This window comes from Bemisia tabaci, chromosome 4, assembly GCF_918797505.1.
Source record: "Bemisia tabaci chromosome 4, PGI_BMITA_v3".
NCBI classification, from domain to species: Eukaryota; Metazoa; Arthropoda; class Insecta; order Hemiptera; family Aleyrodidae; genus Bemisia; species Bemisia tabaci.
This window is the reverse complement of record NC_092796.1, coordinates 16,350,301-16,377,574: the sequence shown is the minus strand read 5'-3', so window position 1 is coordinate 16,377,574 and position 27,274 is coordinate 16,350,301. Positions and strand designations below refer to the sequence as shown.

General features: G+C 37.1%; 1 protein-coding gene across 2 annotated transcripts in view; it reads right to left on the bottom strand.

Annotated features, from left to right (window-relative positions):
- The window catches only part of G9a (histone-lysine N-methyltransferase G9a), a 29,731-nt gene extending 6,948 nt beyond the window's left edge, over positions 1-22,783 (bottom strand). The window contains exons 1-15 of one of the 2 annotated variants that reach the window (XM_019047490.2): positions 22,205-22,783; positions 17,964-20,637; positions 16,922-17,026; positions 16,385-16,482; positions 14,346-14,618; positions 13,053-13,231; positions 11,928-12,134; positions 9,315-9,382; positions 8,111-8,513; positions 7,074-7,232; positions 6,417-6,626; positions 4,796-4,940; positions 4,223-4,331; positions 2,864-3,038; positions 1,292-1,370 (exon numbers count right to left, since the gene is read on the bottom strand). In XM_019047490.2, the coding sequence (XP_018903035.2) occupies positions 1,292-1,370; positions 2,864-3,038; positions 4,223-4,331; positions 4,796-4,940; positions 6,417-6,626; positions 7,074-7,232; positions 8,111-8,513; positions 9,315-9,382; positions 11,928-12,134; positions 13,053-13,231; positions 14,346-14,618; positions 16,385-16,482; positions 16,922-17,026; positions 17,964-20,493 (4,740 nt within the window). In that variant the 5' untranslated portion in view covers positions 20,494-20,637; positions 22,205-22,783. Of the gene's footprint in view, positions 1-1,291; positions 1,371-2,863; positions 3,039-4,222; positions 4,332-4,795; positions 4,941-6,416; positions 6,627-7,073; positions 7,233-8,110; positions 8,514-9,314; positions 9,383-11,927; positions 12,135-13,052; positions 13,232-14,345; positions 14,619-16,384; positions 16,483-16,921; positions 17,027-17,963; positions 20,638-21,643; positions 22,183-22,204 lie in introns of those variants that run through there. The other variant, XM_019047491.2, reaches the window with a different exon arrangement.
- Positions 22,784-27,274: the final 4,491 nt, after the last annotated feature.

Here is a 27,274-nt window from a genome sequence, read left to right as displayed (position 1 = left end):
CTAGCAACTCATGGTCGGTTTGGGAGCATGGGTGATCTTGGGACTCGGAACATACCAGGTCTCGACGCACCGCGTCAACTTTGAAAAATCATTACTCCGCTTCAAATACTTTCCCCAGGATGAACTTGTGCTTATTTTAAAGCTCCAACGGTCTACTTTAATAAGAAAATAGTTTTGTTAATTTTTGGTGCGATCTCCTCAACGCCACAGCTAAAAATGTGAAAAATTGAAAAGTTGAAGTTAAAACAACAGGGCAACAAAAAATTCAATTTTCAAATTGGACCAATTTCGTAAAAGTCACCTGAAGGCTGATGAATTTTTCTAAATTTTGGGTCCAAGATCACCTCTCTACAACAAACTGTTCACGAGGTATGCCAGTTTAAAGTTTCAATTTTGATTCTCTCCCCTTCCCCACCTGATTTTAAGATTCCAAAATTAGTCAGTGTTTAGGACTCGGGAAGTGATCCTTTATCAACCCTGAAAATATCTTGAAGATCAGGCCGAGGTTGAAGATGACCGATTTTGAATTAGGTCCTTTAAAAAGCTAACAACCATGATTGGATATGATCTCGTTATTCAACTGAATACACTGGCAATCTGAATTCTGCGGGTGAACGGGGGGGGGGGGGGGGGGGGGTACACTGTAAAACACGGTGCACAATTCGGCGCAGTAGCCTTGTTGATTTTTTGTTAAAACTACTTCAACAGAGTTGGGTGTTTGTCAGATTTACTTCAATCGCACTGATTTTTTTTTTTTTTTGAAAATTACGTCAATTGCACTTAACTTTGGTAAAATTTACTTCAACCACGCTGATTTTTTGTCAAAATTGCTTTGAAAATGTGCGTTTTGCTAGTGAAAGCGTACACTGAGGAACTTTCAGCACTCTTGTGAATACATGCACATTTTATACACGAAGCTGCTAATTTAGAGACAAAAATGCTGAAGGCAGGTTACTGTTGTTTAATTTTTTTGGACGACTTATTCACTCTCTCTTTCTTCAATTCACCTTGGACCTAATGATGCAAACTGCTACCAACAAGATACATCTAAAGTAGTGACTACAAGGAATTTTTGCTGTTGCAACACAAGTGAGCACTGTCAACCGTATTCAATTGCAAAAATTTGGCTAATAAAAATACAACTCTCTTCAAAATTCTACTTTCATGATGATTTATTCTAAAGTCTAATTTACATATAAGAAGGCTTTTTAGCCTAAAACATGTTATTGAAATAAGATTGGCTTTATAAGTAAAAACATGACACAAAAAACGTAAAAAAGCGACTACTTACTCTATTATCAAGATCAAATAAATAGGAGTCATCTTCACGAGTGTCTGCCTCAAAGTCAGATATAATTTCTCCGATGTATCTGAAAGGCGAGATTAGTGGTTACTTTCAAGGACTTTTCGAGGCATTTTAAAGAGAGCAAGATCAAAGATTTTTTAACGTTCCATGGATCGCTGAAAATTTTTCTTCAATTTTTAGAAATTTACATGAACTATGTAAAGGCCTTGAAGTTCAAAAGAAAACTTTCCTCTACTTCAACTTCACTCTTGGCTACCACAGTAAGGCAGCAAATAAATTATGCATGAAAAACTCCATACAAAACTTCGGAAGCCTCTATCCCAAGAGAAAATGAGATGCATTCTTCAATTGCGTTAAGCAGAAAGGAACCAAGCCACATCAGCTATTGCCAAATTTAGCTGGGCAATTTAATTTATTACATGAAAACAGCGAAGCGGATTTGTTTGAAAATTTCGGTGAATTTTCTGCATGTTACAAGGCTGTTCCCCTAAAATTTTCAAAAATATTTGCACAAACGTTCTCTTGTAGAGAATTAAATACTTCATTTAAATGTGGCAACAGCCGATGTGGCTTGGTTCCTTTCTGTTAAACGCGGTCCAATTGGTCATAAACAAATTTACCAGATTAAATACTGTCATCACCCACAAAACATGCACACATTTCCCCTGCAAAATGAGTTGAAAATAAACAAACCCAGCAAAATAAGGTAATTGAAACTCAAGGTAGATCACCTGAAGGTAGGAAACTACCAACTTTTGCACCACAACAAGATTGCTGTGTGCTTTAAGCCCTGTTATTGGCAAACAGCTGAGGCGAGAAACACACTGTCCAAATCATTTGACCTAGACTTTCCCTTTTTCTTGAAGTTTTTTCCTTCATCTTTATTTACCAATTATTTCATGCTTATAAATTGAGAGCAACAGAGGAATGTATTATACATGAACTTGTGGATTCATAGAAAATGAGAGAAACTAAAGAAATTAAATAGAGGTCAGGTATGAAAATTCGATAGACTAGGTCGGAACAATGGTCATTTTGCCTCCATTAAAATTTGCGAGTTTTGCTAAATTTTCAGTGTTGGGGGATACAATTTAGTGCCAATGTCTTCTAGAATACAAGGGATTCAAAAAGTCATTCTCTGCAAGAGGGCCTGTATAAAACCAAAGACCTTTCACAAAGTCACAAGCTTTCTTGCATTTCCACAATTTCTGACTTTCTAAAGTTTTTCCAACTTTAAATTTTCTGATGTTCCCTTGACTTTGCAGGAATGTTAAAGAAGAACTTTTTTCTTTCATGAGTCTCAATTTTTTCTAGCGGAGAGCATAAATGCAAGTTCTGGCTAGAGGACAAAATGTTAAGTTTTGACACAGAAACTCAAACTTTCCACATTTGAATAAATTTCTTGACTTATCCAGGTTATTCTCGACCAATTAAAAACTCGCTATCTTGCTTCTGTGACTAACTCCTCAATTGTAGGAGAGCAGATATTCAAGGGAATTCGTAAGTGACAGGAAATAGAACGTGAGAGATACTGCATCTAGGGCAGAAAGGACTTACTCGCAAACATAAGTTCCCTTAGGTATTAAATTGAGTGTTATGACACCCCATCCTTTATTATCTTTGGTCCTGAAGAGTTGAAACCGGCCAGTGATTCCTTTCTGGACAACTCTGTTGGTGCAAAGAACCTTGTTACACTTGCATGCTTGATTACATTCGAATAACATAGGAGGGTCTGAAAAAACAAAAATATGCATTTAGAGTGATTAAACAGTTGATAATTTTCAAGGCATAGAAACATCAGTTAGAACTTGGCTTATCGAGATGATAAAGGAAAATGATTGACAATTTGGATTGGAAACTGACTGACAAAGACTTATCATTTTTGAATTTTTTATATTAGTGTGTGTAAAATATAGTGCCCCGTAGTTGTTCCTTTTTGTTCCATTTCTTAACTGTGTATGATGCATACATACAAAAAAGCAGTATGTATTCATTCATTGGGAGGTAACAAAAACTGAGCCTGATGAAAGTGTTTGGTTGATTGAAAGGTCCAATAATGACATATTGATGGTGCCGCAGTTTTTTACAGTTTTGTTTTTACTGAGAAAAACTTAAAAATATTCTTGCACATCATCATTTGATATTACAGAAGAGCACGAGTAAGTTAAATTAGAAACAATTGCTTTTCCTGTATTTTAATAAAATAAGATGAGACAGGAAGCTTGGTTGTTGAGAAACCAATATGAAGTAAAACTACCATTTAAGGACTTTCGGTGGGATGGCCAAAATTGTCTCTATTTTCTGGTCAACATTAAAACAAAAACCGCTAAAAATTCTGTTGATTCAATCAAAGTTTATTCAAGCAAATTTGGCGATATTACACAATTACAACGCATACTTACAGCCATTTTTCAGGTTTTGGATATTTTATGCGATATGTTTTCAATGAAAAGGCAGTTAGTTGGTTGACAAAAAAAAGTCTCGAATATTTTTAAAACTTCATGAAATTTTATGAGCATTGGGTTAGCATACGCAATGTCTGGTATGTGGGTTTGCCCGTCTCCAATCATGAACGTAGCAAGGATACTAGCTTCACTAGTCTAACATTTCATTGCGATTTGTCAAGCTTCGCCATTTCATCAAACTTGTGATAGGATCGGTCCTGATGGTTGAAAATGAGTCAAATATTCTGAAAAAGAGGCCAGATGTACTGAGCCCGCAAAAAGGAAGAGAGGAAAGTTCTGGAACGTAGATAATTGACAATGCTTGCAGCTTAATTGAATAAATCCTCTCGTGTTTGTGAATGAGCCTTGCCTGGCTTTTCAGCAGAGGTACCGCAGGGAATTTCTGGGGAACTTTGCCAAGTATGTAAAAACCTAAAATCTGAAAAGGGGAAAAGATAATTTTGAGACATACCTGTATAATTGAATTCAGGAGTTAGTCTGCCATCTTTGTCATACCAACACTGAAAACTAATTTTTCCACAGGCGCAGTCACCAGTTGAACAATCAGTACACGTACAAGACTGAAAAATACAAAAAACAATGAGTGAGTTGAGTAGCACAGGAACATTTAGGATCCTTCAGAATTACAGCTATTTTGAAAGAGTAAAAAGCGATTAATTTTTTGAGACTACTAAGGAGAAAATCAATTTATACGAGCTGTTGTTTATATATTATATTAACACACTGAAAAAAACGATATGCGGAAGAGGCCTACAGTGCTTAGGAAAATATTGTTGGAGCACATCAAGGGAATATATGGGAAGAGGCAGGCTGAGCTTCGTAAGGTTGATCAACCTAATGGTGAAAGGTTCCAGCAACCCAAGACTGAATAAGCAACCACCCATGAATTAAGTACAGAATTACCTTCCATCCTCCGAGTATAATTAATTTAAAATATTGGTAGGCCGACAGAAGGAGTTTACCCTCGTCAAAAATTTTAGAGGCAGAAAAAAAATGAAACCTTTTGTCTGTGGCATTTACTCACCTGTAAAGAGGTTATTGTACGTACAACACTAATATTTGAGGTAAAACAATTTTCAGTCACATAAACATAATCTGTCGGCTCTGTTTCATCGTCCACTCCATTAGTGCACTGAATTGGATTTGTTTCATGCCCTCGGGTAATGTCACTGCAAAAAAAATTTAAATTAAGTACTCAACAAAATGAGAGAAAAAAGTCTCACCCAAAACCAAGAAAAGCATATTCAAGCTGATTGACTTGGAAATCTACTTGAAGACTTACATTAGTTGACTTTCAATTCACTAATGAGAAAAAATATATCCAAGAACAATAAACGTACTGATCCTTCTACAGAAAAAATTACTATCTATCTTTTACTGCTCAGCTACAAACTTTCAGATTCCACATTAGTCACTCACATTAACTTAAGTCAGATACCTTGAGAGGGCCTAAGTTCTGGTACTTTTCTTTTTAATTTCTCGAATCACCCCCAAGTAGTAGAGGTTGCAACAACTTGCAACTTTGAAGTTGAAACATGTTTCAACTTCAAAGTATTGCTGGTTGCCTATCTTTAGATTTTAAACAACTTTGGTGCAGAAATTTTGCAATCTCAGCAGGTAGCAACTTTGTCTTCCGATGAGATCGCCGAAAATCGGCACTTATCAACCAAAATTTGACCGAAAGTTGCAACTAATACCAATATTGTTTCAACTTTTTGCAACTTTTACATTGAAAAATGCTATTTGGGTCAGAATCTTGGCACATTCTTTGCGCTAATATTTTAACACTTGATTCTTAACAAGGTATAAAATACATGAAAAAAAAAAAAACGGCCTTGGTATTACAGCCAATGGTATATGCTGACAAAAAAAATCACAAAAGCACCCTTCCACAGAAATATTTTAATACTATTACAGTAAAACTCGCTTATATCGTCGTATGCTTGTAACGAAAACTCGTTTTTATCAGAAGTTGCGCGCGGCCCCATTTTTTCGCCCAAAAGAACAATGTAAAAAAACCCCGGGTGCATTGGATCTGCTCATAACAGAACCCGCTTACATTATGACACATTTTCGGTACGAAACCGATGTAAGGGGATTTTCCCCAAAATGCTGCACAGAGTATCAAAACTTACGCTGTTGTATCGTCAGTAATTATTCAAAAGAATCAAGATAATGGAAATACCGATCTGATTGGCTATTGTGTTTACATTATGCAAAAAATGCAGACGCTGCCCTATCTGCGCACGCGGCCTGTTGCCCGATCCCCCCCCTCCTCTCCGATCTGCGGCAAGACCACACAAACACACTCCCACGTTTTCCCCCTCCTATCATTCCACACCTCTTTTTCTCGTCCTGCAGTGCAGTGCATCAGTGAGTAGCGTAAAGTATCGAAAGATATACTTGGTTCCTGCATGAGTATAGGGGGTGGGGCATAGTCATTTGTGCCTGATACAAAATGACCTGTCGGCTGGGTAAAACCCATTATTTTTTGAGTTTCGGGCAAAAAACATTGAAACTTACGTTACCGGATCCCGCTTAAATGGGAAATTTTGTCTCAGTAAAACTAGCATGGGAAGTTTGTCTTAACTATAGATAGCCTTTTCATTCCTTAAAATTAACTGACAAATAGAGATAGCACTTACGTGGTTAAAATAACTTGAGTTCTCTCGCTCACTTTGGAGGTGAGTTCTTGCAATTTTGCATTAAGTTGTAAAGCTTTATGAGTATTGCTCGGCTGAACCAGGCATGACTCGAGTACTGAATAGCCTGCTTTATTTTTTATGTTTGTCAGAGCACCTCGGGCCAACAGTAAAATCACACAGTCATAGTGATTTCTTCTAGCTGCAATGTGTCTGAAAAGAGATAAAATGTGTGAGAAAAGAATAGACGAAGTAAAGTTTACAAAATTTTAACCTCAAAAAAATTACTTTATACATGAAAATGAATAAATAAAATACGAGTTCTGCAGAACCACGCTGTAATTTTTTAATCTTGTAGATTATTCAGAAATAAAAAAAACTACCAATTTGCAGAGTTTCTGCGTTTAATATCATTGGAGATATTTCTATTCAATAAATAGTGGATGCAGAAAATATTGAGAGGGCAAACATGAGTGGGAAGAATGAAGGCAATGACCTTTCATTTTTGAAAGATTTCAGTCTGTACGTAACTAGAGATCAAAGTGGATGAAGAGAACCAAGATTTCACTAATTTCTAGACTTGAGTCTTTTCAAAATGAAAGGCTTACAATTAACATTAAAGACATAACTGACAGACAAGTAATTCAAAGGATTACTTACAAGGGAGTATCACCGTGTATATTTGTACAATTTATCTCCGAGCCATAATTCAATAAAAGCTCAGCTATACTTGTTGTGCCTGAGTATGTGGCCCAATGGAGAGCAATATTTTGCTCTGCATCTCGAATGAGCAAGTCAGCATTTTTCTCCAATAAAAACCTGCAAATCAAATAGCTCAGTAAACAAAGTCGTATGGAATGAAGTGAACATAGGATTCGAATGATAGTCTGAGGGCTAAATAGATCTATTACTATACATATACGTCGATGATAAAAAATAGTGAGTCCATAAGAGAGGAAAAATTCGAAAAATAGATTCAGCCGTAAGAAGGGAAAAATTAAGAAGGGGACTTGGAAGTTTGAAAAAATAAAAAAATTCAAATATACTCAAGGACTTCTCGAGCATCACCAACAGGATGAGACCTGCACAGGCAGGAGCTTCAAGGATGGAGAAAAAAGATCATACCTCCCACATGATGGTAAATGAACACAAAGCTTGAGACAAAATTCCAGGAATTTCAAATGCATTTGTGCAACATGTACACAGCTCAGTATTTACATTTATTCATCATAACAGTTTAGGTTATCAGTAATCGTTAATCTATTTCTAGCTAATCGTGACGTTCTGCACAAGCCCTATCCAATGCATTAATGAAACTCTCCAAATTCAAGGAGATTCAAGGACTTTCCTCGGTGTCCAAAATACCAACACAAAAATTACAGAGCAGAGGGAATTCATGGGCAAAGTATATTCGATGGTGTAAGTCGGCAATCACACAACTCGGTTTGCGACGTCGCAGACTTCCTGTTATACTTTATTTTTTAAACGGAAAACTACTCAACGGCAATTCTTTAAAACTGCGGTGATTTTTCTTCTCTGTGTGAAGAAAATTCTGAAAAAACTTCAAGGAATGATGTCAATTTGTTCTCCTTTAAAAAAATAACATAGAGGCGGAGATTTTCAGACACTGCAAACGAGTTATGTGATTGCCGACTTACCGTCGATATGTGTGTTTAAGGAAAGCATGATAAATATACCTGATGACGTGGGTGTGACTGTGTTCAGCAGCCCAAACCAGTGGAGTCCAGCCACCATCATCTGTAAGATTGATAAAATCAGAAGGAACTTTAGGGCTTGACAATAGATAATGACAGGCTTCAAGGTTCCCTGCTTTAGCTGCCAGATGGAGGGCTGTCATTCCGTCCTCTCCTTTGAATGTTATAGAGGCCCCAGCTTTGACCAAGTATTTGACAACTTCATTTTGACCGTGGCCAGCGGCTAAGATTAAAGGCGTATTCTGATCTCGGTCTAGAACGTCCAGTTGAGCTCCAGCTTGGACGAGGATGTGGACTATTCCTATGTGGCCTCCAACACATGCACCGTGTAAAGCAGATCCCATCACCCATTCTCGAAACTGATGATTGGGGTTTAAACCAGCGCCTGAAAACATACCACTTATTGTTTATCACAACAATGAAAATGGATTACAAAAGTATAAGATATATTCACTTAACTTTTTCTTTTAACCGGGGTACAAACATCTGCAAATGATTTGGCTGCACAAAAAGAAAAGAAAGAAAGAAAAAAAAAACGATTTGTTACATTGAATTTAATGATTGATACTTAAAAGTTACTTAACAATGATCTCATCTGTGCAAACGCCTGGTTTCTCTGTCCATCATCTACAGAGATTTCTCTCTTTGATTGATAATGACGGATTTCATTCACCGCAGCATGGATACAAAAAATACCTGATCTTGCTATCCTAAGACTAGGATCTCGACAGACTGAGTAGATCCTGGGCGTCAGCGGGCCAATTATTGAAATTTAAATCAGTCCGATAAGACATCAAATTGCGATATATTGCACATATATATGCGATTTATATGCTGACATAGTTTCAATAATCCGGCCGCAAGCAAGATTGTCCGACGGAACCAGTTGTCAACTTCTAAGAGCTATATGTAACGGTGTGCTTATACAGCTACCTACAGCTTTTCTAGCCATACTGTAAAGGATACCGCATTTTTCATGGGGGTTGTTTATTTTTGAGTTGATGAAATCCTGCTGAGAGTAAAACCACTTTTGACTACGTTGATGAGAAATTTGAAAGATTCTTGTACTTATGGAACTGGGCAACCATCACAAGAATGAAAAAACATGAAAGTTTTGTAACATGAATGTTCCATGAGAGAAATTTTTAAGTTCTTTTTAACCAAAAAAAGATTATCAACTACATACCGAGAGCTGCAAGAACTTTTTCAGTTTCTCCATTCTTTGCTGCATTATACAGCATTCGGTACGTAATTCTGGAAAAAAGGAGAAACACAGTTAATGATAAACTTCATATCACACTGATAACAAGTATAATTCTTGAGAAATAGGAACTTTAAACACTGTAGTATGAACACTACAACATACATTAAAAATTTCAAGTTTTAATTATTTATTGCCTGATGGTAGAGCATTGACCCTGTAATGGACATCATGGAAAATTTTTACAGCGAGCCAGTTTCACGAGTAATATATTACTATGTTATCACTATTCCCAAATGAGTTAAATCAAGGGCTAACCGCATGACTATGATATAGCAGAGTCAAAAACCCATATCAAATCTTCTTTTAGCCTGAATCTGGATTTTATGGTCCCTTTTTTGACTTTGGCCTAATTATTCTCACTACATGATGCTTAGCGAATATTGGAAGACAGCATGGCTTTGAAACAATGGTTTTCAATTTGATCATAGAAAATCATAATTATTTAATTATAAATATTAGTATAATTTAACAACTATGACTGATATGTTTGGTAAGAGATAGGATGATATCACTAATTTTCTCTCCAATCAACTTCCAAGCTCTAACAAGCTCGTAAAAATGAGGCTGTAATGAGGGCGACAACCTACAAAAGGGGTTCTGTTCAAACCAACTTTTCATACAAAGGTAAGGCTGAATTTTTAGCATGGTTGACAAGACTGTGGGCTAAAAAATAGCATCCTGAAATTCAGAAGTCATCGAAAAAAGGAGAGATTTTGGTACAGTATTCATTTCTATTCTTTGATAAAAAGTTTGATTGAGAACAGAAGAACTAGAGAAAATGAGATCAGTATTAAAACTCATAGGTATCAAAGGTGTTGGGGGTATCGCCTCAATCACAACATCCACTTTCTTGAGCTTGAAAGTTTCTTTTAGGCGAAACCGGTGGCACCCCTGTGTTGCTACAAACATGCAACATCTCCGTTTTATGGAAAAATCATCACAGTTACATTGCATTGCTTCAATTATGTTGCCTACCAACGATAATTTAAACTTAATACCTTCTCTCTTTTAAAGAGGTGCTCAAAACTACAAGTAACAGAAACAACAGAATTAAGGCCCAGATACTCTTTTTTTTTCATGAAAATTCTTCTCATACTGCACAAAAATAGCTAAATAAATATTACTGTGCTGCTTACCACTCAACAAATGAGATCAAGAAGCAACTTGGGGCACTCAGAAAAAACGAAAGGTTTGAAAAAATAAATGCAAACATAACCATAATTTGACTGTCACAGCAAGAAAGCAAAATAAAATTTAAAACACATACAGGCATTGGATTTTGCTTTCATTAAAAATCTCCTATTTCTCGGGTTGAAAAAATTTGAAAAAAGACACCACTGTTCTGACGTTTAGAGGTAAAATTCTTAGGAATAACCTTCTCTGTCTGAAGAGTAGCAAGGTGGAGAAATGGTGCTGGGTCCACACCATTTTGCGGGGAAAACAAAGCCAAGAAGTTCCAAAAATTACAATTACAGTCAAAATTAATTTTTTGGTATTTTCCCAGTTCCAAATTCTTGGCTTTGTTTTCCCCGCAAAATGGTGTAGACCCAGCACCATTTCTCCGCCTTGTTCCATACAGTTCGGGCCACTTTATAGTGTTTTTTTTTTTTCACCTGAAGAGTAGTTATGTTGTTTTTGTGGTAGGAGGCAATGTTGTTGACCCATAAAAGCTTCACAAAAGATTTTACATCTATGAAAAAATTGTGAACATCTCTCCTATGAAAGTTCAACAATTTAGAAACAAAACAAAAACCCCAAATGATCACGGAAACGTAAAAAGTAAAAATCATAGTTGTTAAAAAAAGGAAATTTTTCTGAGAGACGATAGAAAAGCATGATAGTGATCTTCTCTTGATAAAACGGAACATCAAGCACAGTACACTGTAACTAAAAGCAGCTAACATAAAGTTCCCTACACTTTTCACCACTGATTTGGAATTTCAAGATGACTGACTGCGACTTTTGAGTTGGGGACATATTTTACCAAGTAACCTTACACTTCATTCATTTTTGTTCATCCACACGACATTATCTCATACAGAGATATATCTGTCATCCTCCTTGGTTACTGTTAGCAATTTTTTCACAAGAACAATTTTTGTCAACTTAGATAAAAATTTGGTGCTTGCGTTTCCAATTAAAAAACTCTATAGTATCCTGAAAAGTTGCAAGCAGTCGAGTTAATTTGATGCTAATGATAACGACACGTGGAAATTGCATAATTGCCAAAGAATAATGGAACAAACCAAAACACTATTGTAGGGTAACTTGACGAGAAACCTCATAATTCCGTGTCAGTTGCAGAACAACCTTGAGTATATTGCTATTGAAAGCGATCAGTTAATAGTGACACTACTTCAAATTGAAGTTTTTTGGTGCTAAAGTCTCTACCTTTGTAGAAGATAAAATTTTCAGATGTTGCCGCATGCATTCCACAAAATGTGAGTAGAACAGCAAAAAGCTACGGTGGAGTGTAAAAGAAAATAACAATTACTAAAAAAGATAAAATAAAAAAACAAAAAAACAGAGACACACCTAGCATCTAAACAACTACTCTGAGAAGCAGCATGCAACAATTCGTCTAACTTGTCCTTATCCAGAGACGGTGGCATTCCCTCCGATGTAATTTCTGTTCCACTGGGAAGAACCAATGAGGCAGCTGGCACAATGGGTGGAGGAGGAACTTCAAGTGGAGGTTGATACTGCGTGCGGGAATCTCCAATGCACATCCTTGCTGAAGGACTGTAACAGATCATAAATTCTCAAAAATTAAGAAGTGGCTTCATAATGGGATTCTGAACATTTTCTTGGCGCAGGTTTGTAAAATATTATCGGATCATGATTTAACGGAATCGGCTTCCAGTCCCTTGAAATCTGATAAATCAAGGTCTTACTGTAGTTGAAAGTGTATCTACTGTGTTATGACAGGAATCTATTTTTCAATATGTGCTTAGCAAAAAGAAAATTGAAAAGAGAGAAAAATAAGACCAGTTTAAATAAGAAAAGTAAAAGAAATGGTGATTGGTCAAGGGTTGCAAATCTCATTTACAGTTTGCCTTGTCTGTTGATGAGGAAGATGTTTTAAACATCCAATCAGGGCCTCACAAGTTGTTGCTAGACCGTTAAAATAATCTCTTGATTAATAAGTACACCAATGTGATCCTGGGCAATATTGCAAAACTGCAGACGGTGGCCGAAAATTAACTTAAAGTTGGATGACGCTTGGTTTGGTGGGACAGGCTGAGCAATCCCTATTTAATCAAGGACAGGGGACAAAAATTTGTTTCATTGACAAAATTTTACATGAATTTTGATAAGTGTTAATGAATGAAAATTTGCTGATTATTTGTCCATTTTTCCATTCGTTAAGTTGTGATTCTGAGGAAAAGGACAAAAAATAAATTGAGTGCATACATTTTCCTTGATTTAAGTGGACTTTGTATGGAAACTTAAACCCCTTCATTTGCTGATGCAAATAAGAATATAATGCTTGTTTGACTTGTGATAATTTGGCTAAGCGGGGACTCCTCAAAGATTTTAAGCCTTGGAAAATGGGCTGCGAAACACATATGGACCCCCTGTATGGTTTGCAATGCTCTGATGGGGAAAACTCCATACAATACACAAATATATATAGTGAATTACAATTAAATAACTTACACAACTTTAGGTGGCTTTTGAAAAGGGAAGAAAACAGGATTTTTATGTTCTCCTAAGGAGAGGAGAACATCGCTTTTTGGCGAATCTTGTCCACAATGGGGGCATGTTGGCTTGCCGTCCAGCATCAATTCACACTCACGATGATACTGATGGAATGATTCACACTGAACAAACCTCCCCTAAAACGAACACAAAAATATTGCATTAAAAGTTTGCCGACAATAACATGATGAAAATATAATATAATAGGATAATTAGCGTAGTGTTACAATTTTTGTCCAAAAATAAGGCATTTATGTTTTTGTGGATTATTGAGGCAATCATACTATGGAAACTTTTACCTGCAGAAATTTTTTTCTTAAAACTTATCTTGCATACCATCAGGAATTTTTTTGCTTTGCAACGGTAGAAGAAAGAGTAGGGGAGTTTAGAAATGTCTCTGATCTTATTACCTATCCTTGATAGTTAAGATAAGTACATTTTTTAAATATTTCGAAATGAAGAGTTTCACACAATTTTAAAAAAAAGATTGAGAAAAAATTAGCTGAAATTCAAATCATCAAAAAGTTTGATTTGATGGTAAAATATTTTGAATCAAATGGTTTTAGTTAGCAAAGTATACAGAGTATGTTTGGTAAAAATAATAAACAGATTAGCGAAATGCAAATACCGTCACCTTGTGCTATAACATTATTCCAGATACAACATTTGATTGTTCAAGTCATGGTTACTTTATCAATCAAGAAACCATGTCAATTTTTTAAATTAAAATGTTCACTGATATAATGCAATCGTGATACACTGCTTAAAAGTTTTCAATGCTGAGAGTAAAACACTGTATTAGGTATTTAGCACGGTGTATTGGGAACTGAGCAGAATTAATACTTGACATTATTTATTTTTTAGCTGAAAATACCAAAAGGAAGAAGTCAAAGAGAATTAGGTATCGATGAGGACTAAATTTCTATCAACCCTGTCTATTTTTATCCTTTAAATTCCTTCAGATCTACAGGTCAAAATAATCTTGGAGCATCAATTTCAAATAAAACATTGCAGAGCTTCATTTTTGCTCAATTTTTTAAACAACATTATAGATTCTGAGACATGTCATGAGTAGCGGTAGCCACCTCCAGTCAAAGTCTAAACTCGACAACAATGAAAGCAGTCTGAAAAAGAAAGGTGGCAGCCGACCATTTTGGAATGTCTTTTGTGATACGATGCCGATGTCCTATTTTTCAATTCACTTCAAAAATGTTTGGACAATATTCAACAATAGATATACAGACTACAAACCTGAGTGCAGAAGAGTCCACAACCTGGACAACAATTATGTCGAATCAAACGCTGAAAATGAACGGTGCACAGTAACTGATACGGAACACGCACGCTTGGTCTCAACATGACAGCTTCTTTATTTTCTTTATCCACAACGTTGCAGCATCCAATTTTTTGGGAATCAAGAGAATCAATTGCTTGACAATATATTTCTTTAGCTTCTTCTGCTACTTTTGGACTTACAAATACTCTTTCATTCACTTGACACAGACAAATTGCAGCTGTTCCGCCCTTAAAAAAGAACAAGAAAAACAGGATAACAGGTTTGAATTGAGAAAAGTTGCTCCTTAAACAGTATGTGTTGTGGGTCTGAAAAGAGAGAAGACCTATGATTTTTAGAGATCAGTTTTGGAAAAAAAAAAACAGCTTTAGCTCTAACATTATGACACTAGATGTATTTTGTTCGCTGCAACAATTGTTTCCTGTTACCGATTTTGTGTTATTTGCGTCACTTCTTCACAACCAATGAGAGCAAAGCAGCTAGAAGTGAGGTTGGACATCTTGTTAACAAATATACACAACAGACGTAACAAGCTTCGAGGACGTTCCAATTGTTTTGAAACAATGTTCCAAAAACGTTGCCAAATAAAGCAAAATAAATAAACGAATAAAAATAGGCCACGCCCCTTAACATAAAAAACATCCGAACAAAATACGGTTGTTACTAAATGTTCAGAGTTGTTTCATCGAACAAAATACTACTCTGAGAGAAATTATTTTCCTCAGAAAAATAAATTCGCTTGTCTCCATTAGGTTCCTCTTGAATTTTGGTTTCTCATTACTATACTAAGGCTGATTATCTACAAAAAATTAGAAAATGACTATTATGAAATATTAATGAAGTTGGTTGAATTTGAAGAATTTTACCAGCTTTACCAGCAAAAAAAACTTTCTGATGGCTAGAAAAAATTAAAAGTATTGGTCAAACAATATAGGTATTTACAGCCATAAAGTTACTCTACTCTTGGTTTGTTAAATTTTTTCTTTAATCGAATGCAAAGGACATTTTCGTTATTAGGAATGTATTTTGCCATATGTATGCTTTTATAGGCCCAACAGGAGGGAGCAGACTGCATGGAACATTTTAAGAGTTGCGTAGGAAATATGCGCAAAAAACAGAAAATTACAGCGCAAGCTTTCCACGTTAGAATCCCTTGAAAATTTTCTTGCTACCAAACTCTGCTGAACTTATTTAAGAAACTGCAAGAACCTTTCACAGTGAAACTCCTAAACCATGTACCTTGGTTGCTGTGTTTTAAAATTCCTGCTTCAATACCATTGTTTTTAGGAGGAGAAGTCAACATCATACTTTTATGTTTTTACAGAATTTTCTTTGCACAAGGAAGAAAAATCACAACAGCGTTAAAGATTTGCTGTTGAATAGTTTTCCATTTAAAAAACAAGGTAATTATGACAGAAATTCTGCAATGTTGCGAACCAAGATGCGTTGTTTGGGAGTTCCATTGTCCTTACGCATTTGGTCAAAATAAATTACACCATGAGCCATTAAGATGAGGGTTCTACATATCTACTGTTATGAAAATATATAAATACATTTTATATGGGTACTAATTCACAATACTAATAAAAACATTTCCATGCCAGCAATTTTTCAGTGAGGTTTTAATGGGAGAACTGATTAAGGCCAGGAAGGACCGTGGGTTGATTGATGAATGTTTCCACCAATGATTTGTGCGGATAGATAGCTATGACCGAAGATGAACCATTCAGCTTGTAACAAGTCTCCCAGTGCTTTTTCTGAATCAGAAACTAAAGTCTCTCTACTTTTAACTCTTTAGAAGCTACAACTTTGGTAAAAGAAAGGTGTTCTTTAACAGTATGCTTTTTTCCTGACTGCAATTTGAGTGGAGTTTTGTGCCTTCAAGTTCAAACTGCTTCAAATGCTATTGATAAGATTTCTTCACATTACAAGAATGGAGAAATCTTCAGTAAGAGGCTTAACAATCAAGACCCAAGGCATTGTTATTGATTCTTACCCCAATTGAAATAGCAGATGACTCTGGAATGGCAGCAATATCAGAACCTTCCGCTGTACTTGGTGAGGGCACATCCATTCTTCGAACCTTTTCAACACCTAACAAACAAACAAAAAATAACAATTAGGTATTTGATGAAGTTTCATGATCTCAGAGAGAGAATGAGATAAAAGGTAACAGTGCAAATTCTCTTGAAACTTTGCATGGCTAAGCTTAACTTTCTCTGCGTATGAAGTTCACCAGAAGCAAAGCAAGATTATGACAAAGTCAGACAAATACTAACCAATGAAATCTTCCCCATCATGTGAGGCCGTAGAAATTCTTCTCTATTTCTATGATTACTTGACTACTCATTTTAAAGCTGAAACATCTTTAACTTCAGATTACTTAGGTGTTCCCGTATTTCTGAAATTTCCGATGACTGAAAATTCACAATATTTCGTTCTCTACATGCAACTCAGACGTCTGATAGCAGCTTTGTTCAACAAATGTAATAATCTTATTATAAACATGCGTAGTGTCTGAAAACAAACTTACCGTTGACTTCATCTTCTCTTGGATCACAAGGATATTTTCGTTTGGACACTGAACTTGAGCTTGAATCCAATGATGTCACTGACAATGAGCTTTCACAGACAGAATCTACAAAGTAATGCAATAAAATAAAACTGAGAGGAGCAATATTTTGTACTTGAAGGATGTTTTTTATTTCTTTAAATCCTGATGAGAGAAGAAAAGCCAAACAGGGTGTAAGAAATATTAAGATCAAAGGTGCTATGAAAGTTGATTTTTTTCACACAGCAATGTGCCCCCCTCCCCCTCAATATTTTCAGCCTTTCATTAACAACTGTCAGCTCTTTCACAAATAACTAAATAATTCAGTATTCATAAGCAATCATATTTATTTCATGCATAATGTGCGATCATAAATTGTTACATAATTGAGTAATAATTTCATTTAAAGATACAAAATGCATAAAAGATTGCTTTGTGACCGCTAGCATCAAATATTATACCCAAATAGCACAAACTGCAATTGCTTGGTAAAATTATCAAGACTGCATCAGGGCGTGGTGTAAGTTGCCTATCTATTGATGGAGAGGGCTCCTCTTAGTGCAATAAAATTGAAATAAATTGCAATATTTCTCTGCATTGCAAATTGCTGATCCTTTCATTACATGAAACTTACTTTAGTGCTTGTTCAAAATTTTCATTTGTTGACCAAATGATATAAAAATATTGCAATTTCATGGTGAAAAAATTGCAATTTAATTTCATTTTTATTTCAATATTTCCATAGCACTGTGCTACATGTGTAGCTGAGTTGAGAGCAGGGATGCAGAAAATGCTTGACCGCACAAGCCCTAAAAGCTCACTGAGTTAAGGAATTTTTTAGCTCCAAGCGTACTTTGAACCTTTATGCAGAGTGAGGAAATTTTTCAAGAATAAGCAAATTTTTAAGTTGGAATTGCAACTAATACTTATTTGCTCCAAAGAGCTTTTCACACACCTGGCTAGGTATTGCTGAGATGGTGTAATGAGACAAGTATAATGAGAGAAACATAAAAGAGAAACTCACCACAAGGCTCGGCTTTGAGAGACTCATTAGGTGAAACACTATCAGATGGCGCTGAGTCTTTCTGCTGATCTGGCATGCCATCACTTCTTGCTTTCTTTGGCCTGGCAACAAGTTTGGCAACACCGCTTTTAAGAGTATATCGAAATCCACGAAAATATCGTTTTCTTTTTCTATTTCTTCCACTACCATTACTGCTAATTGAATCCATCTCCGACTTTGAATTTGATTCTGTTTTAATGCTGACTTCAGCTGTTTCCTCATCCTCATCATTCACTTTTTCTGGAACTGATGGCGCATTATCTGCTTCTTTGGAATCAGCTATAATTTGGGGGACCTCACTCACCTGATAACTAGTTTTATTACTGTTTTGAGGGAATAAATCACAGACTACGACAGGCTTAAGCTCATCTGGAACATGAATGTTTGAATCTCCGCTTTTTCCTTCTGGTGATGTTTTATTGGCTTTGGACTTTGAGATCCTAGGACTCTGTCTCAAGTCAACGGTGCTGAAACGGCCTCGCTTGATTCGCTCATCAACACCGTTCAAGGTCCCAAAAGATTTTTCTTTTCTAGCAATAGCAGTTTGTAATACTGATTCAAAAGAGAACTCTTTAGAAGTGCGTCTCGATGATCGCTTGATACTACTATCGTTTTCAAGTTTTTCTGTTTTGACAGTTTCTCTGTTTCGGAAGATTCGTCTACTCCTTCCTTCTTCAGCTTCTTCGTTACAGTTAGAGGGCTCTTCGGGGTTTTCAAGGATTTCCTCTTTAACAGATACAGAGTATTGAACTTCTTTCCTCTTGGTAGTTGATTCAGCTTTTGGGGGACTTGAAAGACCTTTCTTTCGTTCCTCCGTTGTCTTCAAAGTAAGAATGATCCGAGGTGTCGACTCGTTTGTCGGTTGGGAAGTGCGTTGAGTAGAAACATCACAGTTGTAAAATTCGGTGGATTGAGAATTCTCATGAGTTGCTTTGGGAAGATTCTCTTCTTCCTTTTCAAGCTTGATACTTACAGGGGTTAATGATATAGAAGAACTCGTCTCATTATTACTAAACGATTTATCAATCAAGGTGGACTCTTTGTCCACTTGTGTGTCTTCGGTTGCTTCTTGATTGCCCAATTTGGTGCCAAGATCACACTCAGCACTAGAGTTTAATAATTTACTTTCCTCTGAAATTTCTGAGCTTTCAGTGCAGTTATTTTCCAAATTACTATCATCTTTGTCTGTACTCCCAATGTTGGGAGATTTTACTTCAGATTCTTTAGAGCCTAGGTCAATATTTTGAGCATCTTCCGGCACAAAGGCACTGGAATCATCATTTTTGAGATCACAAGCTTGATTTGACGATGATTCTAAACTTGAAATTGAGATATTATTTTCATTACTACTAGTAGAAATTGGGGCTGGAACCTCTGCTGGTTCTATTTCACTTGGTGGTGTATCAGAACAACTGTCGCTTGGTTTCTCACCAACATTTAATCCTTCAGGTATTTCATTACTCATGATGGGGGAAATTTTACAGTCTCTTTCTACAGTTATATCCTCGAGGGTGACAGAATTTTCAGGATTAGATTCCACTGTAATGCCTTCAGATGGAGATATTTCTTTGGGTTCTTGTCCTAAAATTTCACTCTCCAGCATAGAGGAGGGGCTGTCTAGCTGTTTTTCTACCATGGAATTCTTGAGTTCAGAGGAGCTATCTAGCTCTTTTTCTACTTCCATTAGCTCAGATGTAGAGGAGCTTTCAGGCTCTTTTTCTATTTTTATATTATTAAGCGTAGAGATGATAGGGTTAAAAGGACTGTCATTTTTGTCGGAGGATTCTGGATCTAATTTTATTTCATCACAGTTTGGTGCATTCAAACTGCATTTTCTTTCAGGTTTTCTTGGACTTGCAGAAATGGTTAAAGATTCAGAGGAAGATGCGATTTTTTCATCCACTTCTGACTCTACAGATTCATCATCATTTTTAGTGGCAGATGAACTAGCTTTCTTCTCTTGAGAATTTTTTAGGCGCGTACTTTTGGGGACATCTGAAACTGACTTCATTTTCACACCTTTTTTGTTGGCTACGTTTGACTTTTTACTTTTAATAGAATCACTAGGGAGTTTATCATTACCTAAAAGTTCTTTTGTATTACTTTCTTCTACTTCGGCTGTTTGAGGGTCACCGTCAGCTCCAAGTCTGCTAGGAGAATTTCCTAGGTCACCGCTGTGGCTTTTTGAGCTGAAGGATTTACTAGTTTCAGCGGTAGACTCAGAGGAGCTTTTCGAACGAGTACTTTTGGAAACTGATTTTCGACCAGATTCTTTGGTGTTTCTTTTATCACAGCTATTTGATCGTCCTTTTGTTGGAGTTTCAGAGGGAGAAGTGATATTCTCACCTGAGCGATTAAACTCATTTTTCATTTCACAAAGTATTTTTTCAATTAAGCTAGTATTGACACTGTCATTATCTGTACTTGTTGAATCTTGACTGATGGTGTCAACTGCAGTTTTGTCATCCTTCTTCTCATCCGAGTTACTCATGTCAGAGAAGAGGATGGAGAGGCAGACCAAATACAGGGACACAGTCTACTTTCCAGATAAGAAGATCCGATGATTAACCATGAAGACCGAAGAGAGATGAAAGAGAACCCATAGCTTGACTTTCCACTCCGAAATCCATGGATCCTGAGGAACAGGAGGAAATAACATAAATATATTGTAGGCACAGAAAAGAGGAGATATTAAGGAAAAAGTAAAAAAGAAGGATCAAGATTTTTAAATTTTCTTTAAGATTAAGAATTGAACGTTAAGATGCCTTGTCCCAGGGTCTTGGTGTAACAATGCTATTAAAATTAGCATGTTGCTTTTCCCCCACCATGTTCAAGATTTATTTGAAACATTTGCTACACACCTGGAGGAGAAAATGTTCCTGAATGGGTGTTCTTCTGAATAATGAAAAAAATATTTTCGCCTAGTGCTCACCTGATGATCAAATAATTATCAGAAATTTTGGGTGACTTTTACCTAACTTGTTTTTTACTTTGTTTGACGTACAGTTTAAAACTGAACTAAGAACTCTAGGAATTAATTTACAGTGGTCGATGACAGAATATCAGGGGGTGATAAAACCCCAAAAGTAGGTAAATTTTTTAATTTGCAATGTAGGAGATTTCCAAACTTATTTGTTTTCTCCAATAAATCCTAGCAGCAATAGGGATAGAAAATTGGGGCAACTTCTTTTGATTGCGCCAAGATTGATTTTAAAAAGGTTGATGAGAAGAGTTGTCCAGTTTTCTTCGTAAAAAATAGTTGTGAGCAAAAATTTGGAAACACTTATACTGCCAGAATGAGCACTTGCATAAACTATCTATACACTAAGATGACCACAACGGTGGATAATTCATTGTTTAAAAAAACGTATGATTTCTTTAGTGCATGACAAGACAGCATACCAAAAGTGTCGCTACAGAGTGACATGGATGAGTGCATACTATTCAATTACCTACACTGATACCAATTGCTCATGTAGAGTTACTTTCATGAATTTTTGGCGAATATTTACTGTTAGACATAATCTAAACTATTCGATTCTTTCAGCGAGGCAGTAGAGACATCAAATAAAATGAAGTGCAGGTACATTTCCTTCTATTACCATGAATAGTTGACGCAGGGAACTTCTGTTGCTACGTACCTACCAAACACATTTACCATTTGCAGTTTCAAAGATTTTAGCGAGTGCATATTCAAAGAAAAATGCAAAGGCAAAACAAAGCAAGCTTATCACAGAAATGGATGGGGGGCTAGAAATAAGTAACTGGGAGGTACTAAGACTGAATTTCGTGTTTGTACAGTGCACTAGGACTCTGAGGAAAATGTTCATGGACTGCCATTTAACCTCAAAACTAAAACACAAACATCAGATGAAATTATGAACTGAAATCAAGTGCCTTAAACCGCACGTAGACATCAAGAATCATGAGAGAAAACTAAGGTCAACGTAGAAAACAATTGTTTAATGAGAACAGGAAATGATTAGGCAATACTGGTGATAAGAATAATCAATGGATACGAAGATTCTTCCCAGTAGATCCTACTTGTCTGTGAGATTAGGAGTAAGAGCGTTGTTCAAAAACACACGATGGACGAAGCTCCCAGTTGCTTCAGTGCAGCAAAACTCAGAAAACACGCAGAAAAGGGAAATTCCATTGATAAATGAAACGCACTGCGATGAGAAATCTGATTTTATAAGTACCTGTCTTCGTCGGCTATCCAAGTAAGTAGGGGAGGGTAGTCGCATGAAGATGGTGACAGCTTCGGTAGAGCTTATCAACGGGAGGATCGCATCGCAACTGGCGTTTCCACGAAAAACTCAACAAAACAATCACTAAATACGTCAGAATAATAAAAATTAATTGATAGATAGGTTCGTAAATAAGGTGGTCTCCTTCCGGACGGTGACGGTGATGGTGACGGTTTCAAGCCACACAACACAACGAACGAGGGCACACTTCGCGGACGGGCCGACGGGCGGGCTTACAGTGAGGTGAGGTTCTCAACGAGGCGGCCCGCTAATCAACCAAGATCTTCGACTTCGGACGATATGGAAGAACAACATTTTGGATAAAGTTTACTAAATAGCCATAAACCGCTCCCAATTCTCTTTTCCTCTGGCCAAATACATTGCTGAAATGACGTTTTAGAAATCGCAAATTACTTCTCCGATGCCGGTGAATTTCTTATTACTTCTTCAGTATCAAGACAGGCGCACCGGAAGATGTGAGGGTCACGCGGTTATGAATATTTACCTTTGACCTTTGTACCACTGTATTTCTAAAGGATTTGCTCCCTGAAAATTCCAACAACTGTTTGGACTGTCTCGGTCGGTATGTAAGTTTTTTCAGATTCGAATTTCGAATGGCATTGAGTACTTGCGTGGGCTGAAGAAAAGCGCCATCGACCCCCCTCTCCTCGCCTAAATCACCATATCATACCTTATCAATGCACAAATTTAGTAATTGAGACAAACACATTTGTGTGCGAACTACATTCCTTTTTTGAATCTGATCGTGAGCGCATTTCGATTAAGACGGAGTGTCCTCATATCCTAAAAGAGTCAGCACTGTTGAGAAAAAGAGGCTTTCTGCGCCTCTTTTGAGGAGCGCAGGGGTTATCGTTCAAATCCACAAACGAAACCATTATGATGAGATAATGCTCCAGTGAAAGTTTTAGCTTGAGTCCACAGCTTGGTTTGGCACCACGGGATTGCAAAGTGCGCATTTTTTATTATTAAAAATGCTAATATTTTGAGGTTCAGCAACGCGTTAAAAAAATAGTGTTGAAAGTAACGCCTGAATGATACATACAACTATTCGTGCTCTGTGGACGCGCGTGTTGCATATCAAAAAGTTGAAGGCGCTCCGGTCACTCTCTGGTTCTGGTTCATTCAACAGCGCCGCGCCGCAACCGTGGTATTTTGACCGGATAAGCTGGCCGAAACTATTTATCACTAAATATCGCTGAGTTTTGAGAAGATTCTAAAATCAGTACTTCTTTTTAAGTGATAATATGCACAGTTTAGCCGCCAAACACATCATTTGACGATTTCAGGGGAGTCCAAGGAGGAGAAAGTTCCCCCAAAAAATAGCCTTTAAAAAGACGAAAAGTATTGTAATTAAATGCGGTGCATGTTAGAAAAATTATACATACCTAAAGTAAATTTTTGCCAGTGATAAAAAAAGTTTATAGATTTCGAATACTTTTCACATTCGTTTTTCGAAAACCAAAAATAAATAAACAAAAAATTAAAATTGAGGTTTTGGTCCGGTAGGTAATAAAGACCAGACCTAACTCGAGGAGTGTATCCGACGAATGACAAGATGCACTTCTCTGATAAAAACTAAGGAGAAAGACTGAAAATGTCATTTTCACAAATCAGGATATTATATCCCACCGCCATACCGCGAGAGTGAGAAACAGCGTGCCGCTGCGAGCTTTGCTCCGTGGGCTAAAGTGACGAGAGCGCCTTCAATTTTAGGATGCAACACTGATATCTATAGAGCACGAATAGTTGCATTATTTGCATCAAGGCGTTATTACCGGTATCATTGACCTCTGCCTGGATGTCAATACCGAAGCGTTAAGATGAAAACGTCGCATGAAGACCGAGCGTTGACAAATCCCGATTGATAATTTAAATTTCCTAAAAAACTTGAGAGCGGTGTTATTTTTTAATGTGTTAACGAATTTGCTGGGCAATTCTATCTAATGATTCTGAAAATTTTAAGAAAATACCTACCTACATTTCCTATCCTTTCGTCAAAAAATGGCTTTAGTCAGAAAAAGTATGGCCACGTAGAGATGTTATCATACCTACGACGTTTTTCTTGCAAACTTGCTTTAGCGGCAGCCAAACCTGGCTCGGCTGTTCTGAGACTGTGAACACCTAGGTAGTCTAACTTTGCAAAGCTCAAGATCACTGATAGTTATCGATCGAAGTGTCAACAACAGTACTTACCCGAGTGACGATATAATTATTGAAATCGGGCCCCAGAAACTATGAAAAAGGTCGATTAAAGTTGTTTTTTTACCAAAAAACTTCAAAATATTATAGTTTTTATATAATCGTATGAAAAATGCAAAAGTTGCCAAAACGAGCTTTGACTCCAAGTTTCAACTTTTTTGGAGGATTATCTCATCATAAGGTTTCGGTTGAAATAGATTTAAATAAGAGAATAATAAAAAAAAAAAAAAAAAAGTGGCACTTTCCTGACAGGCTCTTTCAGGCATCAAAAAAAGAGCCTCATTATACAGGGTGTCCCAGGACTAAGTACGAATATTGAAGGAGTCGATTCTTTGGGTCAAAAAAGGACGTTTTTGTGATATAACTTTTTTTTCCAAAAACGATTTCTCTGAGGGCCACCCCCTTCGCGCCCACCCGCGCTCCATTTCAGTCCCTATTATCTCGAAAACGATGAGTCATAGCAAAAAAACGCATGACACAATGTGTCCGGGCCGGATTAAGGGGGTGGCCACATGGGCCGCGGCCCATGGCGGCAAATTTAGGGGGGCGGCAACTGTTATAATTTTTTCCAATGTAGGTATCAAGAAAAAAATCTGATTCAGAAAAAAAATTACAAACGAGAAAAGGCGAAAAAAGCTCTCATTTCCTGAAAGTTAAAGTATAGTAATTTCTAATTTGTTCGTCTTTCGGTGATACAAGAGACAGAAGTTGAGAGAGAATCCAAACACGCAATTTCGCCCGGAGCGGCGCGGCGCTGAGAGCAATGATGACGAGGACTTGAGATGGAAAGGAGAAGCCCTCGGCGCGCCGGTCAGCATGAAAAACGCAGTAGCGCCTACAAGACTGCATGAATACTTCACGCATTGCGTCAAACGTGGTGCGGTCAACAGCGATCGGGCGCGCGGCGCGTGAAACGCATAGCGCCTACAATACTGTAGAGATACTTCATGCATTGCGCCAACACAGTGCGGTTGGCGCGGTGGCGGAAATTAAGAATTATTAAACCACATTCATGCATGTTTATTCTTTCATAATTTTTTTGTTCTTTTCGTATAAATGAAAGGCCTCGTCCACACAGAGATAGGTTTACGGAACTTAATTTTCGCGCAAAGTTCCGTGAAATTTTGCTAGTGTTGACAGAGTTTTCACCAAAAATGTGCCCAACGCGAGTAAACGCGTCTTATGCACCCCTCCTCCGGCACGTTCACTTGATGGTTTGTATCGGTGTTTCAAAACGAATGAGAAGGGGCGGCAAAATGAAGGCGGCCCATGGGCGGCAAGTAGGTAAATCCGGTCCTGAGACACATCACCTTATTATTTTTCAACGCGGAATCAAGTGGTGCCGTCAAAACTCAATTTTTTTCGCTGGAAACATTAATTTTGGCCACTAATAGGTTTGATACCCCCCTAAACCCCTCTCCAAAGTGTGTTTTCCTCCTTCTGGAAGTCAAAAATAAAAAAAGCGCTGAAAATTATACACACTTAACGATTTTCATTAATATTGGTTGATAAACATCGTCACAGTGTTAGAGAGACGATTTCTTTTCTCCAACTTTGGGGGGCCGTGGCCCGAAGGTAACCGTTTTTGGGAAAAAAGTTATACAACAAAAACGTCTTCTTTAGACCCAAAGAATCGACTCCTCCAATATTCGTACTTATCCTGGGACACCCTGTATTATTACTAAGTATCCACTAATATTTTTTTGGCTGCTGCATGTGATCTATAATTGGCGCGAGAAATAACAGGCCGGTTTCAGATTCTAGGGAGAATGTCTGAATTTTTATTCTGAACGTGAATCGAAGTTGTTTTTTGAAGTGCCGGAGCGCATTGCGTTGGAAAAAGTTAGTTCAACCTGCGGCTTATCGACCTTCGCGTCACAGCACCCGTACAATTAAAAAAGGAGCGCGTTAGATAACCGTGTACCGGCCATCGTATGCGGCGGGGGGTCATTGACCCTGCCCGACCTAATTTTCTCACAATAGACTATACCTAGACAGAGGGATTCTTTCGTGATCCGATTTATTCAGCGCCGTTTGAAGAAAAACGGACACAGTACCAAAAGGGCCATGTATGAGGTGTATCAGGGGTATGGATGGTGTCTTACTGCCAACCCCCCCCCCCCCCCCTTATAAGAAATAAAACTTGGGTGCGATTTCTTGACCGAGATCCGGGTCAAGTTGAACTTCCGGTGGGGACAATGAAGTGCTTGATGAAAAGTTGGAATGAGTTCATTGGAGGAAAAAGTTCTCAGGCCGAGTTGTTGAAACCAATCACTTTAATCAAGAATCAACATTGTATCCTGAGGCCTTGTCTCCACGGGACGTTTCATGGGATTTGTCCCAGGGAAAAATCTCACTTGCGAAGTTCAAAATCTAGTTTTTGGTGTGCCAATTTTGAGAAATCAGGGCTGAAAAGATTAATTTTTCAGCATTTTTACCCACAATATTATTAGAAATGTTGAAACATCCGAATGATGATCTAACAGAGCTTTTGTTTCCTAGAAGACCGGGAAGATAAGACAGCCAAAAAATTCTTTCGAATGATAACAGGCTGTGGCAAGCGTTCACACACAGCTAGAAACAAATTTTAGCCAGTGCCAAATTTCTTGGTATTTCGTGTGTAGTCCTTTTCTGCATTTCTTTGGGTTTTCAATTAAAATATCCTGATTGAAATCTTCATCCTTCCTCAGTCGCTTATAGCCCTAAAATCTGCCCTTAATTAAAGAATATTTACGTTTCTCTTGGATGAAAAAATAGTTTTAGTAATAAGTGTAACATACGAAATAAAGAACAAAGATGATA